The 15,093-nt window shown below is 38.4% G+C and overlaps 1 protein-coding gene across 46 annotated transcripts in view; it reads right to left on the bottom strand.

Moving 5' to 3' along the window:
- Positions 1-249: 249 nt before the first annotated feature.
- Nrxn1 (neurexin 1) overlaps positions 250-15,093 on the bottom strand; it is a 1,038,549-nt gene continuing 1,023,705 nt past the window's right edge. For all 46 annotated transcript variants that reach the window (XM_085832802.1, XM_085832806.1, XM_085832815.1 and 43 more), the window contains one exon: positions 250-774. In XM_085832802.1, coding sequence (XP_085688928.1) covers positions 467-774 — 308 coding nt within the window. In that variant the 3' untranslated portion in view covers positions 250-466. The remainder of the gene's footprint in view (positions 775-15,093) is intronic.

Genomic DNA, 15,093 nt, shown 5'->3' with positions numbered 1-15,093 from the left:
AGCGCTAGCACTTTGGCTGAATCCAGGATCATAGGTAGCTTCTTTGTGTGTGTTGTGTTTTGTGTTGGTTTTGTGTTGTGCCTCGATGTAATACTCCTTTGCTTTATGAATGCGTGCGGTCCTCGCCGTCTTTTAGAACGTTCCAGCAACATAAAGACAAGCAGAGTAAATGAAAACACTGCGGATGTTAGGGAATTTTATTGGCCCCTGTTTTTGTTTTAGTATTTTTTTTCCTTCCTTTCTTCTCTCTTTCTTTTTTTTTTTGTGTATGTTTTTTTTTTCTTTTGAGAAACAAGAGCATGAGATACTTGTTTGTTTGTTTTTTTTTTAAAAAGAGTTTTCCCTCCTGATCGCATTCCCTGTCTTCTTTTGTATGTGCTTCATAAAAAGGAAAGTAAAAGTTTATATTATGTCTCAGATAAAATGAAGACTATTTCTATACAAGTGTCCGTTTCAAATCTTGATATCAGACGTAATACTCCTTATCCTTGTTTTTCTTGTTTTTGTTGGCGCTTTTAGCACTGCTGGGCTGCTTCTCCTTGACCACAGCCCCATTGGACTGTGCTGAGTTACTGATGTAGTTTCGACTCTCATCCACGTGGTATGACCCTTCATCCCGGTTTCTGTACTTGTACATGGCATAGAGGAGGATGAGGATGCACAGAGCGGCTGCTGCGACAATCCCCACCACCATGCCAGTGGTACTGCTGGACTCCCGTATCACCTCTGCAGAGCCTGGGTATGGTTCGCGGCCGCCTACTCTGGTGGGGTTGGCTGTGGGAAAAAGGATAAAAACAAAGTGATTATTGAGTTTCATGGACGCCGGCAAAAATGTTTTAGAACCTGATGGAATAGCACCCAGTACTTTACAGAGTGTTATATCACCAAATAAAGTGTTCAACCCCTCACGGCCTCCGCATTGTAGGGACTCAATCCAAGTTCAGAGGGAGACAGATATTGGCATCTATATTTCCATTCTCTTGACAGATGAATTTAATTAATACCACAGCTCAAATGAGTTCTACAGAACCATTTTCATATCAGGTGAGATATCAGAAACCCAACATCAGCCAGTCATGTTGAAGGAAGCTGATGAGACCTCTGGACACTTAGTGCTACCTCTGGACTCATCAGGACTGCTAAACAAGGGATGTCTTTAGAATTCACTCCACTTTGTGATGGACACGGTATCAAACAATAAAACAATCCAAATATTTCTGAATAGTCCAGTTGTATGTTTCTTAAATTTTATTTCGTGTGTGTGTGTGTGTGTGTGTGTGTGTGTGTGTGTGTGTATCTGTGTATGGTTATGGTTGACGCTAGAGGCCTTAGTTCCCATGGAGTTGGGGTTACAGGGAGTTGTAAAACAGTTGATCAGAGTGGTAGGAACCAAACTCAGATCCTTTATGATATAACACAGTTTCTAAAGCACAGAACACGTGTCTAGCCCTCGCTGCCTGAATTATAAAATATAATTGGAGATACATGATTGTAAATAAAGACAGAACTCTTTTCCTTTGCTGTTGAAAGTTCATTTGTCTAGTAAGGATACCTGCATCTACACATTTACACATTGGCAGTAAGCTAGCGATCCTCAAGCTAAGCTTTAATTGTGTCTGGTGGGGCATGCCTGCAATAAATACTTAGCACTTAGCAGCTTTCCAGAACAATGTAGGAATGTCACCTTTCAAGGTTAGTTTGGGGACAAATTTCATAATGCAACGAATGGTAATAAAAGAGGCAAAAGTAGAACACTTGTCTGGTGTATCAGCTACAAAACCCTCACTCAAACTTCTCCAAGTAGAGGGCAAGTCCTCTCTTGGGTCCAAGTGATGGACTATAGGATGTCTGATGTCTTCTCCAAGGCCCAGGAGGACACTGAAGTTGCCCACAGTACACAAAGAAAACTCTTGGGATGTAAAAGTACTAAAAATATGAAAACAATGGTCAGCTTTGTACTTCCTGCTTCCAAAGCATGGAAGTCAGTGAAAAATGTCTCTCTGTCCTTGACCTCCTACCATTTTCTCTATAGCTTTTTACTTTTTGTTTCTTTTCTTTGATTCTCCATTGTTTACCTTATCCTACAGAGGGAAAAATAAAAGGTTACTTTTCTGCTGTGGTGGGTGAAGAATGCTGTAATTTTCAGAAGTGTGCACACTGCTTTTACGCAGTCTCAAGATTCCAAAGTTACATTGAACATACTTCTGTAGATACATATTTGAGTGTGCATGCTTCTACAATGGTATCTATTAATTACTTGGAAACACTAATGCACAAAGCCCTGCTTTGAAAGTCCGCTTTACAGGTGAGAAAGATTTCTTCAAAGATAAAGGTGTGCAGGTAAGTCTAACTACCTGTGTTCTATCTCCAGATCACAACAGATAGAAGGGAAGAACTTGTGTTTGCAAGTAGTCATCTGACCTACATAAACTCACTGTCACATACATGATCTTACACACACACACTCACTCACACACACACACACACACACACACACACACAATGTAATAAAAACTTTAAAAATAGAAACTATTTGTAAACATCACTAAAATATCTTCAGCATTAGGGCTTTTGCTGTTCATTTCTTTTCCTTCATCAAATAAAGCCTCACCAATATAGCTGCTTATAAAGCCATGGTTCTCAGTCTCAAAGTAGCAAGGGGCCCAGCTCTGCACCTACAGAATGGAGGAAGGTAAAGCCTGTGCTGATTGTGTCACTGTTTTACAAAAGGCCTTGTAATGCTAAAAACCTCCCAGTTGTTTCTGTGGCCAAGGTGGAGAGGAACAAAGATTATAATCCACCCTATTTGATTACAGAATTTAATTTCCCTTCAAAAGCCTGCCGCAGTAACTTTGTCAGCACCAGGCAAACCAAAGGCAGTACTTTCTCTTTAAATACAGTCATCTTTGCCAAAGTGTGCCAATTAGCTCAGCTGCTAGCTTTACCTAAATGACAACTTTCTGTGTGTGCTTTTGGCACAGTGTTCCTTTATTATGGTGTCTCGAGATCTGAAAAGGTAATTGTATTTAAATGTTACCTAAATCATTTCATTCCTGTACCTGATGAAGGAATGCTAAAACACATTTTCACAATAATTTTACTCTTTCAGAAAGAAATGAAGGGATAATGAGCTAGAATCCTAATCATTTAGCTTATTATATTACAACCTCGGGGCTTTAATGGGATTCAAGGTTTAAACTCAGTACACTAACAATGCATGTATGTGTGTACGCACAATTAGGAACTAGGTTAGATATTTTAATGCTAGAATATTAATGTCATTTTTTCTCAAATGTATCTGATATGGCTTTAGAACAACTGTGCAAGCAGAGTTCAACACTGGTATATGCTCACTCTAGAAGATCACAAAGACACAAGCAAACTGAGTTTTGCCCTATAAGCATTTGATAAGCTGTTTAAGAAATGTACTTTCCCATTCTGCAACACCAGCCAAAATGCTGAAGTCACATGAGAGCTAAAAATAGTTCTGCCTAACCCACATTAAGAGAATCTAAATATAATAATTTTTAAATAACAAAAAACACTCTCCAGAAAACTAAAATTGAAACCCAATGAAAAAAAAAAACAAAACTTCTCATCCCTTTTATTTACATTAAAAAATTTAACAGCCTTGAAAATAGGTATTATTATAAAGCTGCATAGACTATATACCTGTTCCCATATCTGCTTGATTAAACAATAATTACTTCTCTTTATGTCTCAAATCTTTCTTAAGGCTAAATGATATATCTATTAACTTTTTTATATTGTCCAAGTAATTATGAAATCTCTCCCCTATAAATGTATAATAACAGGCTAAATTACTTTATATATATTTATGAATTAAAAATACAGTAACTAATGCTTTATTTTGATATTCACTGAAAAGTCTGAGTATACTTCATATTAATTTGAATGTTTTAAATGTATGAGTGATAATGAGGCTAAAACTTCCTATTATATAATGTATTCCAAAAATACACTGAGTAGAAGGGCAGCCATATATTAACCACCCAAGACAGGCAATATAAGAAAAATGGTTTAATCAGAGGAATGCATAATTAATCTATATATTTCATAGGTTAGAGAATTTTGCATTTTCACACTTCATTATAAACACAAAATGCAACATTTCTAATGGTTATAATGGTCAGAATTGCTCTTTTTTGAGCCCCTGTAAAAGCTGTATGAATGAACTTCTCTTTTATCCAATGTCCACTTTGTCACAGCATATGACAGAAATACATGTTTACAAAAACAAAAAACAAAAAACAAAAAACAAATGAAAGCTAGGCAGTAATGGCACTAGCCTTTGATCCCAGCACTTGGGAGGCAGAGGCATGCATATCTCTAGGGCAGCCACAGAGAAATCCTATTTACACAAGCCAAATAATGATGATGATGAGGAGGAGGAGGAGGAGGAGGGGAAAAGAAGAAAGGAGAAGGAATAATAACATACAAATAAGATTTAAATTTAGAATGTTCAAAAATGAACTCTGATAAGAAGGTACATATAGATTGTTAGAGCTGGTTCATCACATTGAGCCTTACAACACACCGAGTCTATATCAGTGGTAAACTCCATGGGACTCATGGTGGTCACAAAAGGAGCCAAGAAGTGGACATGATGTGGTATAACTAGAAATAGAAATGCATTAAACTTCACTGGTCATACATATTTCACTTTAAGGCTCCATGACCATTAAGGGGGCAATGAGTAGGAGAGTCTCCAAAGTATTTATGATACATATGCCCTGACTCATAAAATTAAACAAACAAACAAATGCATGAATTACATGGATGTATGAAAACATAATTCCAACATATTATATTGTGCAAACTTCCTCATGTCTTAGCCATTTCCTCTACTCTGTAGAAAAACATGTGGAATTATATCATCATCTCACAGAATCAGCCAAAGCAAGTGCTTCTTCTACATGAGATCAGAGATTATGCTGATTTTGATAGTAACACAAGGCACTGGATTCTGGTTGGCAATTTAATATAAATGACTGTGAGGTTGTTGGTGGCACTGGTGAGAACAGAAACCCTTTACCAGGGGCAGGACCTGGCCATCAGCTCTTTTCCTTCATATTTTCTTTTCAATGCTTACTCAAAGCTATGAAATAGAGACTCATGTGTTGACCTTAAAGGTCAAAGAAAAGGTGTCTTTAAATTATATTCTCTTCCCTTCTTCACTCTGTTTCTTCCTCCTTCCTTTATCCTCTCCTCATCTCCTATGTCTCTTCTTCCCTCTGTCTACTGCCCTTTATTAAGACATTAACTTAGCTGGGCACTTGGGAGGCAGAGGCAGGCACACTTCTGAGTTCGAGGCCAGTCTGGTCTACAAAGTGTGCTCCAAGACAGCCAGGGCTATACAGAGAAACCCTGTCTCAAAAAACAAAACAAACAAACAAACAAACAAAAAAAAACATTAACTAAACATTTTTGACATGGTCTGTTTTGGTCCAGCACACTGATGAAGAAGTTTATCTGCTTGGTCCACACCTTTCACAGTCTGATTACTATTGTAGACCTTACATGAGCACATACCTTTCAATGTTAGGAAGGCTAACATATTGCTCTATCACCCGTCTCAGAGGAAGACCCACTCCAGCAATAGAAAACCCAAATGATTTGTTATGTCAAAATAATATCTGCCCTTGCCACTTAAATTTTCAAGTGATATTTTTAAATTTTAATCTATCTTTATGTTTGCTGCCTCATGTCTTTCTCGGTGTGTCTTCTCCACCCTTCTCTCCCAGGTCCTGACTTGTCCCTGAGGATGGCTCTTGTGAGGGTTTGTCTGTTGACACTTTCCCCAGTGAGGAGAGGAAGCTGGTGAGAATTGCAGATTTAGAGCTTGACCTGTTGAGATTCTTGTATTATTAAGCAAAGTGCTAACAAATGGCAGAACTTATTGTCAACCTTCTAAGTTTAAAACACAGTATAAAATATTCTTTATTGTCTAAGAGGGGAAATGTGGACCCTTCACCGGCATGATCTTTGTGTTTTATACTGACAGTTAAAACTCAACTTCCAACTTTATTTACAGGTAAAGTTATATGCTTTATCTAAATAGATGATATTTTTTGGCTTATTTTAAACATTCTGCTCTGGAATGATGGTATACACTTTAAATCTCTGTTCTGTGGGGGCAGTGGCGGGTGGATCTCTGTGAGTTCACGGCCAGCCTGGTCTACATTGCAAGGTCCAGGCCAGCAAAAGATATAAGGTAAAAACAAAAACAAAAAAAATGAAAAATGAAGCAAAACCACCTCAAACCGTTCTATGTAGATGGTGACATCACAGCATGGGGATGCATCAAGGCAAGGACCTCTGAATCAACCTCCGGATTCCACTGGCATGTCTTTACCAGTTACACTTTAGACTATGGAAATCGAGAGTGTAAAATTCACAGTGGCTCTGTAAGAACCTTCTGTTCTAAACTAATTATTTAAAAGGGGAATGTTCTGAAAGTAAATAAAATTTCCCAAAATTGTTAGTTTACTATTGGAAATACTGGACACCTTGGTTACTCTTTATGAGACTGGAAAAACAGCAATTATATCTCTTTTTTCTCTTCCTTCTCTTTCTTTTGTTTTGGGGGCCAAATCCCACATTTTCCAAGCTTGGCACCAACTCTATAGCTGTAGCCAAGCTAACACTGACTTTCTCTCCTTCCTGTCTGTACCTTTTAGAGGCTGAGATACGCGCACTTGATCCATGAAATGCTGGAGATTGACCCCAGGCCTTCCCACATGATAAGTAAGAACTCAACCAACCGAGTCATAGTTTAGCCCCTAAATATTCTTATTGAAAAATGAAATGGTGTGTCAGACATGATGGGCTCAGAGGTTAGTGTTGGTATTCTGTCTGCACTCCACCCCCACACTTACCTGGCAACAGCCAGGTATGCTCCTTCCCACAGTTACCTTGCAACAGCCAGGTAGGCATGGCCCACTATAAAAGGCTGCTTGCCCCTCTTCTCTCTCTTACTCTTACTCTTACTCTCTTGCTTTTTGGTCCCTTGATTCCCCCTCTCTCTCCGTTCCCTTCCCCCCTCTCTCCACGTGGTCATGACTGGTATCTACTTCTCTACACTCTCCCTCTCTTTGGCTTTCTCTGCCTCTACTACCCTCTTAACCCTCCTCCCCATGCCTTGAATATATTCTATACTATACTGTCATGTGGCTGGTCTCTCAGGGGGAAGGAATGCCTTGGCATGGGCACACTGAGACATCCCCTTCCCCCATACCTTACCACACCCTCCCTCATAAAACACATTTTCATATCCCTTTATCTTTTTATAATCCCAACAGTTAAGAGTGCATCCTGCTCTTATGAAAGACCTGTGCATTCTTCCTATCACCCATGTCAGATGTGTGACAACTGCCTGTGATTCTAATTCTTGTCTCCACCTTCTGATTGCCACAGGTATTTCACTCGCTTGTACCCACAGTTAACATATAAGTTTAAAAAATAATAAAGCTAGAAAAGAGAGGCTTCTTCAACAAGGGTGGAAGCTGTATTAATTTATAAGTAGAGGGATAAGTATACTGAAGGCAGTTTAATACGTCATCACTGTATAAATGTATGACAAACTCAAAGAATAAATGAAAACCAAAGTGACACTAGACATCCTGAAAAATGGTGGTAGTGTATATAAGCCATTTTCCCATTATTCCCGATGCCCAGTTTTACAGAATTTCAGTCAAATCAATAAAGTGAATAAAATAAGATAAAATAAAATTTAGAAACCTGATCTTCATTATAATTTTTCAAAAGAGAAATGATATGTAAGGTCCCAATCCAAAAGACCTAGTCTGTGGGGTTTCTGTGATAGTGGACAGGGATACTTTATATTCCCAATAATAAGTTTTCCAAGGCAGTGACATGCCATAACATGCTCCTTTTATCACTCAAATTGCCATTTTTATGAAACCATTTTGTACACTTGAATGAGCAGTTCCTCCACTGTAATCTTATTATATTTATGTTGTTTCCAGAATTCTCTTTCAGGGTAAGTGTGTAGTTTTCAGGCTGGTTTTATTTCACCAATATACACTACTAATGTATAGTTTCATCACCAAGCACGACCCTGTCGCATCCAAGAGGAAGCATGTGCCTCTTTATGTGCCTCTCTGTAGACTGATGCCAGTGAACACTCAGCATTTGAGCTTTAAGAAAGACAGCTGTAAGAAATTGCCAGTCCTAAGGAATAATGAATAGCAAAGCATACCAGTAATAAAAATGGAATATGAGCTATGTATTTTGGAAGTGGAAGAGCATATATAGGATCACAAAACTCCAGACTATTCTACATATATCATTTTGGTAACTAGAATTCTTAGGTGGCTATCATATCCTGCAATGATCCTTTAAAAAAAAAAAAAACTGTCCGCAAGATGTGTAGATTGGATTTTTTGTAAAGAATCTTTTAGTAGTCTTCCTGGTTTTATCATAGATCTAACTGAAAGTAATTACATCCACATTTCTATCTCTATCCCATTTAGGAAAATCATCTCTTTAAAATAATCTCACTGGAACAGATCTCCATACTGTGTCTTAGATATGGATGTTATTATAATTTGAGGCAGGCCTTGAAAATGGTTTCAGATCTATGGGGAAGATTTGACTTTCCCCACACCCATTTTCATTAATACTGTGAAAAGAAAATTGGAACTGTAGGCTCATGGGGTGCTTGACAATTGAGATTAGTACAATTTTTTCTCTCCTATGTCTAACAACAACAAAAGGGGGCTATTATTTTTCTCATTTTTGTCCTTCATTATAACATAGGGCAACATGAGCCCTCATGTTGTGATCAGTCTGAAGAAGGCAGACTTATACACCACATTTGCAGCAGGAAAGGCACAGTAATGTACACAATATTTCAACCTATACTGGGGTTTTGTGAGAAATGATAGCTGTTCTGCATTTCCAATCCTTCTTTTTGTCTGTCCACCAATGCCCATGTCCTAAGTCTTCTGCAGGTCACTCTTCATGTGTGAATAGGAGGAAAGGGGATGCAGGATGACTTTTGAGTTTCCTAAGTGAATTAGAGATAGAGAATGAATAAGGGATCAAGACGACACTGCAATCTGATTGGCTATGAGCTATATGATATTTTTCTCTGTTCCTATCCAAACTATCAAATCCCATGCTTAAAGGAAGGATTGGGAGCCACCATTCTGAGGTCAAAAGGATCATTATCTTCTCTCAAAAGCCAGGGTTTTCATGAATAAGGATGCTAGGCACAGAGCCTATTGTGTGCCTTTATAACTGTCACCACTAAGGTAGGGTGCTGCCTCAATAGGCTTCTCATGAGAAAGACAGAACAGCGAAAGACTATATCCTCTATGACTTTTCTTACATGTAAGAGGAATATACACAAATGCATACCATCTTATGTAAGGGAGAACATAGAATCAAGGCATTTTCAGGCTGCTCTATTTACAATCTATATGTTCATAGTGTCAGCCATCTGAACTTTTATACTTTTATAGAATCTTCGTATGGCAATTAAATCCATTTAATTATATAAAAACACTTGAAATCATCATGGTGTACATGAACATACAAGAAAATCTAGCTTCTCCCGGTCCTTGGAGGTTCACTTACAGCTGCCTATTCAACTTTGCCATTTATTTATTTACTTAGGCAGACACAGCCATAGCATGATTGCTATTCCCACATCCCCACATGTAAAAGAAAGTTCTACTTCTCTACTACCCATAGGCTCACTTGCTTTCTTCCTTCCTTCCTTCCTTCCTTCCTTCCTTCCTTCCTTCCTTCCTTCCTTTCTTTCTTTCTTTCTTTCTTTCTTTCTTTCTTTCTTTCTTTCTTTCTTTCTTTCTTTCTCTTTCCTTCCTTCCTTCCTTCCTTCCTTCCTTCCTTCTTTCTTTCTTTTTTTCTTTCTTTCTTTCTTTCTTTCTTTCTTTCTTTCTTTCTTTCTTTCTTTCTTTCTTTCTTTCTTTCTAAATAGTATGTGTTTATCTTTCATGAAGTGTGCTCTAAGAATCACCTTCCCCCGCCCCCGCTCTGGTATATATGTGCTCTTTTGCTCATACCCCATCACGGAAACCCGAAGTTACATACTTGAATATTTGATTTTGAAGTAGTAACAGCACAGGTGGAATCATCCGGAAGAAGGAAAGATTTTACTCTGTAGAAAACAAACTGACCGGAGTGGCTGCGGAACCATTAATTTGAGAAAGTGAACAGCTGTTTCAAAATGAATGAAACCAAATCAGGGTAGACAGTAGAGCAAGCCGTAAGTATAAAACCACCAAGATAAAAGTGAGATCACTAACAAGGTAAAAGTGCAAGAGAAAAGAGAGGAGAGACAATAACTGTAAACAGGAGTAAATACCTCCAAGATACAGAGGAACATGCGATGATGGATGAAAAGCAAAGAATCCTTTGATGGACGAGCAAGAGTATGCACAGGTAATGGGATGAGGAGGTCAATGGTGTTGCCAATGACTTCCAACTCTTACAGGACAGAGTCCAGGAGTGTTTATGAAATTCAAAGTAAATGAACAGTCTTAAGCATGTATTAGACATTATACTGCAGAGTCTGGAGTGTGCAGAAATTTTAATGAAATGTTGCATTTCTGTTAACCTTCACACCAGTTCAGACTAGTTTGTATGTTCTTTGGAGATGGTTTTCTGTTACTCTAATTCTTAGTATTTTATCTACTTTCCAACTTCTACTGGAGACTGAACACACCTGCTGAAAAGGATGTATGTTTTCTATCAGATTATGGGAAGAGATTGTTGTAAGTTGGTCAATGTTTGGGAATGAAGTATGGTGAATATTACCATTAAGGAAATGTGAAATATTTTTCATTTCAAAGCTTTGAGTTGAGCAAGTGGGCAAAGCACTGGCACTAATATTGTAGATTTCCATATTCTTCTGAGGGAATCTGACAATGAATGTGTGTGTGTGTGTCCATGTGTGAATCTATGTGTTTGTGATGTATGCAAGTCTATGTGTGTATGTGTGTGAATCTGGGTGAGTGAGTGTGTGTTTGTGTGTGTGTGTGAGTGTGTGTGTGTGTGTGTGTGTGTGTATGTGTGTGTGTGTAAGTAGGTATGCATACATGGAGGCTCTGGCTGACCTGGAATTCACTCAGTAGCTCAAACTGTCCTTGAAGTAATGATCCTTTGCCTCAGCCTCCTGAGTACTGGGATTAAAAGCACTGGATGTTTCAGCATATGGTCTTGCAAGCTGGGTCAGTGGATAATGTACTTGGCATACATAAACCCGTGTACCAGGAAAGAACTAAGTACTCAAAGTTGTCCTTTGACCTCTGTATGTGTGCTATGTGCAAACGTCCACACACATTACACACACACAGGCACACACATTCAATAATAAGAAAGCTTGTTAGAAAAGTATACTTTTCCCTCTCTATACATCTGTAACTTCCACTTCCTATAGTACCATGAGACTGAACAGTTGGAAGAAGTAGGATCAATAGTCATTCACACAAACACCACACTGCTTTGTCTAAACTTCCTAATAGACTGTTTATTTTGGGTGTCTGAGGTCACTCAGTCATTCAGTTAGTCAAGTTAGCAAGTTCATTTAACCATTTGGGTTCTTCATTTATGGCCACAGCATGTGACATGTAGAGGATTGTGAATAAATAGTTGATAGCACGCTGTGAGTCATGTTTATCAAGGCAGCTGAGCAATTGTGGAAGTTTTCAGACTTCTCAGACCCTGGATCTAGGAATTTATGAAGAACATGCTCATAGTAGAAATAGGGCACCATGATTCACTGTGTATGTGAGCACATGTGCTTGGATACGTGGATATTGTAACTTCTCCCAGCTTCCTGACAGAAGGTGAAAGCTAACATTTTGTTTTACATGATTTTTATAAGTAAAGGCAGAACTTTGAAAACAACAACAACAACAAAACCCAAAAAACTCCATAGCCTCTTTCCTGAGCCCTCAGATGCACTTTACATAAATATGCAGTAATAGCAAAAGACTCTTATCTTCCACCCCAATAGCATCCATCCATGGTGAATATTTCTAATACTAAATAATCATTAGCAGATGCTCGATGCAGCTCTAATCATGCTTGATTCACTGTAAAACCTGAAGTTATTTTCCTATTTTACTAAGCAAACAATTTTTGCCTTTCCTAGTTAATGCTAAGTAGGCTCTCTGCTGTGTTCTCTGTACATGTTATCAGATTTATTTCCCACATGCCAGAGCTCTGCAGCTATGGGCATTAAAGGAAAGGAAATAGGTTCAAAGAGCTTAGGTAATTTAGGCTTCCTAAGCCTGAGGTCTGTGACTATTACACTTTCTTCTATTTAATGCATCTACACACATGACTGCAGAGTAATCAGTTGTCATTTCGTACCTGAGCAGCTGTTACACATAGCAGCAGGCACCTGCCCTAAGCAGCTGTGTGCCACTGCCTCTCCTAACCACATCCCCTTCTCCTACCGTAGTTTACCTGTCTTTGCTTCTGAAGTTTTGCATGACCTCTGAATGGTCTATATATAATGCAGATGGAGTAAGATAATTAAGGATTAAGCATTAGGTTCTAGTCTAAAACATGTGTTTAACTTGGTAAAAACAGTGGTGGGCAACATATTATCCTTGGCAAATTCTATATCTCTTGCTCAGATCATGATGGTGACACCTGAAGTGTATAGCAACAAGGGTCTCTATGAGATTCAGAGCAGTCAAGATAGCACAATGTCAACTGCTCTGAAATGACCAAAGGTCTTTATAAAAGCACTATGTCCTTATTCTTTTCTCTATGGCTTTCTTACACAAGGTGTTGCTTTGGCAGCTGTCCCAGCAACTAGACAGTCAGTAGTAGACAGTGTTGTCCATGGTTTCCTTAGCTGCAGCAGTGATGATCAGAGACCTTTTCTGTGGAGGGGCAGTTGGGTTTGAGTACTTTCCTTCTGTGAACTGAGGCTCTGTGATGTTAGGCGCCAAAATGACCATCTATACTGAACCGTGTTGCTTCAAACTAGCAACTATAGCACTATAGGTGAGGCATGAGCTTGCTTAACTGAGAAGCATCTGATTTTTATTGGATCAGCATTCCTTGGCCATTATTATTGAAGTGAATTACCCCAGCTTTCATATTTTTATTGTGATAGTCTATTCTTTTAGATATTCAGAAAACAATCATCTATGACTATTCTTTGGTTTACTCTCTGGTGGGACCTATTCTCTTGGAAGTAAGACCTCTTTTGATAAGGATTTAGTTTGGTTTTTAAACTTTCCCTTCTCTTTTCTTTCCTGATCTGATAGTCCATGATATGATCTGGGTGAAATCCAGGGAAGAGTCTTTCTTGTGAGAGCATGCAGAGCCTGAGGTATCCCACTTCCTGCCTAGGATGTCTATAGAACATCCTTTGAAGCCCCAGGCTTCCTGGGTACGAGAGTATAGAGTGCAGGTCTCCTGATTTAGGACTGGATATATTCACCTTGGGTGTGGGGTGTGGCATCTCTATATTCAGATCACGGAGCTATTGTTGACTCAATTTTCTTTTATTGGGAAATATATTCCTTTTTGATTAAAGTATAATAGCCAAGTTAAAAATTTGGATACCTCCCCCAACCCCAGGTGTATTATAGGAGGGCGTATCAGGACGAGGCTGAGAAAACAGGTCAGACAATGAATCCGTTAGAGTGGCAGGAGTTGGATCTTGGATGGGTGGAGATGACCAGTAAGGTGTGTTGTATGTCTCAAAGTATTTGGAATGTAAAGCAGGAAATATTAATCACTGTTTCTCTCAAAAGCTCCTTAAGGCGAAACTCTAGGTTTCTTTTCTTCCCAAAATAAGAAGAGCTGGCGATGTGTACATTTTCCCCATTGCAGCAGAGCAATATCAAGCTGAGGGGCAGACCTTGTCTTACTGAGTTGTAATTGTTCTTAAGCAAGAGCTACATAGTGGTGAACTTTAGAAGTGCTTAATGAAAGCACCTTGCTAGCTGCTAAAATGCCCACTACTAACATTCCCTTTAGGTTAGGAAAGTAGATATATTTCCATTGATTATATGATTTACTCTGTATTTGCTATCTTTTTAAACTTTGCTATTTGCTTATGTACTCCTTATTTGCTAGTACAAATAACAGCAATTTTCTATCAATGTTTTACATGTAGCAGACTAAAATGAGCCCTTTACACTCTTAGTCTTATTATTATCAGCACAATAAGGAATCATATTGAATATTATCCATGCCATTTTGCAGGTGCTAAAAGTCAGGCGTGCAGGTTCAATGATCTGCTTTTGACTGTCCATCAGCAGGATGGACGGAGATTTGAACTCAGATCCCCCGATCCCCCATGTTCACTCAATGAAACAAAAGCTTCTAGCATTTCCAGATATAGCCAATTCATACTTGTTTTTCTTGTTTTAAAAATGTTTATTATTATTTTTTAAAGTGTTTGACTGTTATACTGGTATTTTAAACACATTTTTTTTAAACTGGACAATTTACCGAAGCCTTTCTTGTTTTGTTACTACTACCAGGCTTGTGTAACAGTATGTGACTGATCTGACAATGATGACAGTGACCTCTTTAACATATCACTGTGTACAGTTGAGACCTGCAAGCTGGTGTTAAAGATAATATTTGCTGCCCTTAGGAGCATAAGAGTTGATGGCAAAAAGGCACCTTGGCTCTTCATGGAGGCAGCATCACCCGTGGAGCAGAATTCCAAATATGCCTGCTTATCCCTCATAACATCTGAGGAAATGGAATTCATAAGGTACCATGAAATTCCACAGGACACAAACTTTGTTATCAAAATAGGAATTTGACAAATTACAATAGAACACGGCTTCTTTTTCTAGGGATTTAGGTTTTCAGGAGAGACAGACTCAAACTATATTTTTCTGACTACATTATATTTCTCCTTTCATGGTTGGTGAGTTTTTAGTGTGCAGATGCACGGCCTTTTCTCCTTCCAAAGCACAAGTTACATGTCTTCAGGAAGACTTTGTGGTAATTTAAGATGTTTTTAAATAAAGTTATATAAAACAAGTTATTAATGCTTTTATGCTGAACATATATTGGGTGCTTAAATACTTATTCTGT

This window comes from Mus caroli, unplaced genomic scaffold (genome assembly GCF_978045245.1).
Source record: "Mus caroli unplaced genomic scaffold, Mus_caroli_1 scaffold_18, whole genome shotgun sequence".
Classification (NCBI taxonomy): domain Eukaryota; kingdom Metazoa; phylum Chordata; class Mammalia; order Rodentia; family Muridae; genus Mus; species Mus caroli.
This window is presented reverse-complemented; position numbering and strand designations above follow the sequence as displayed.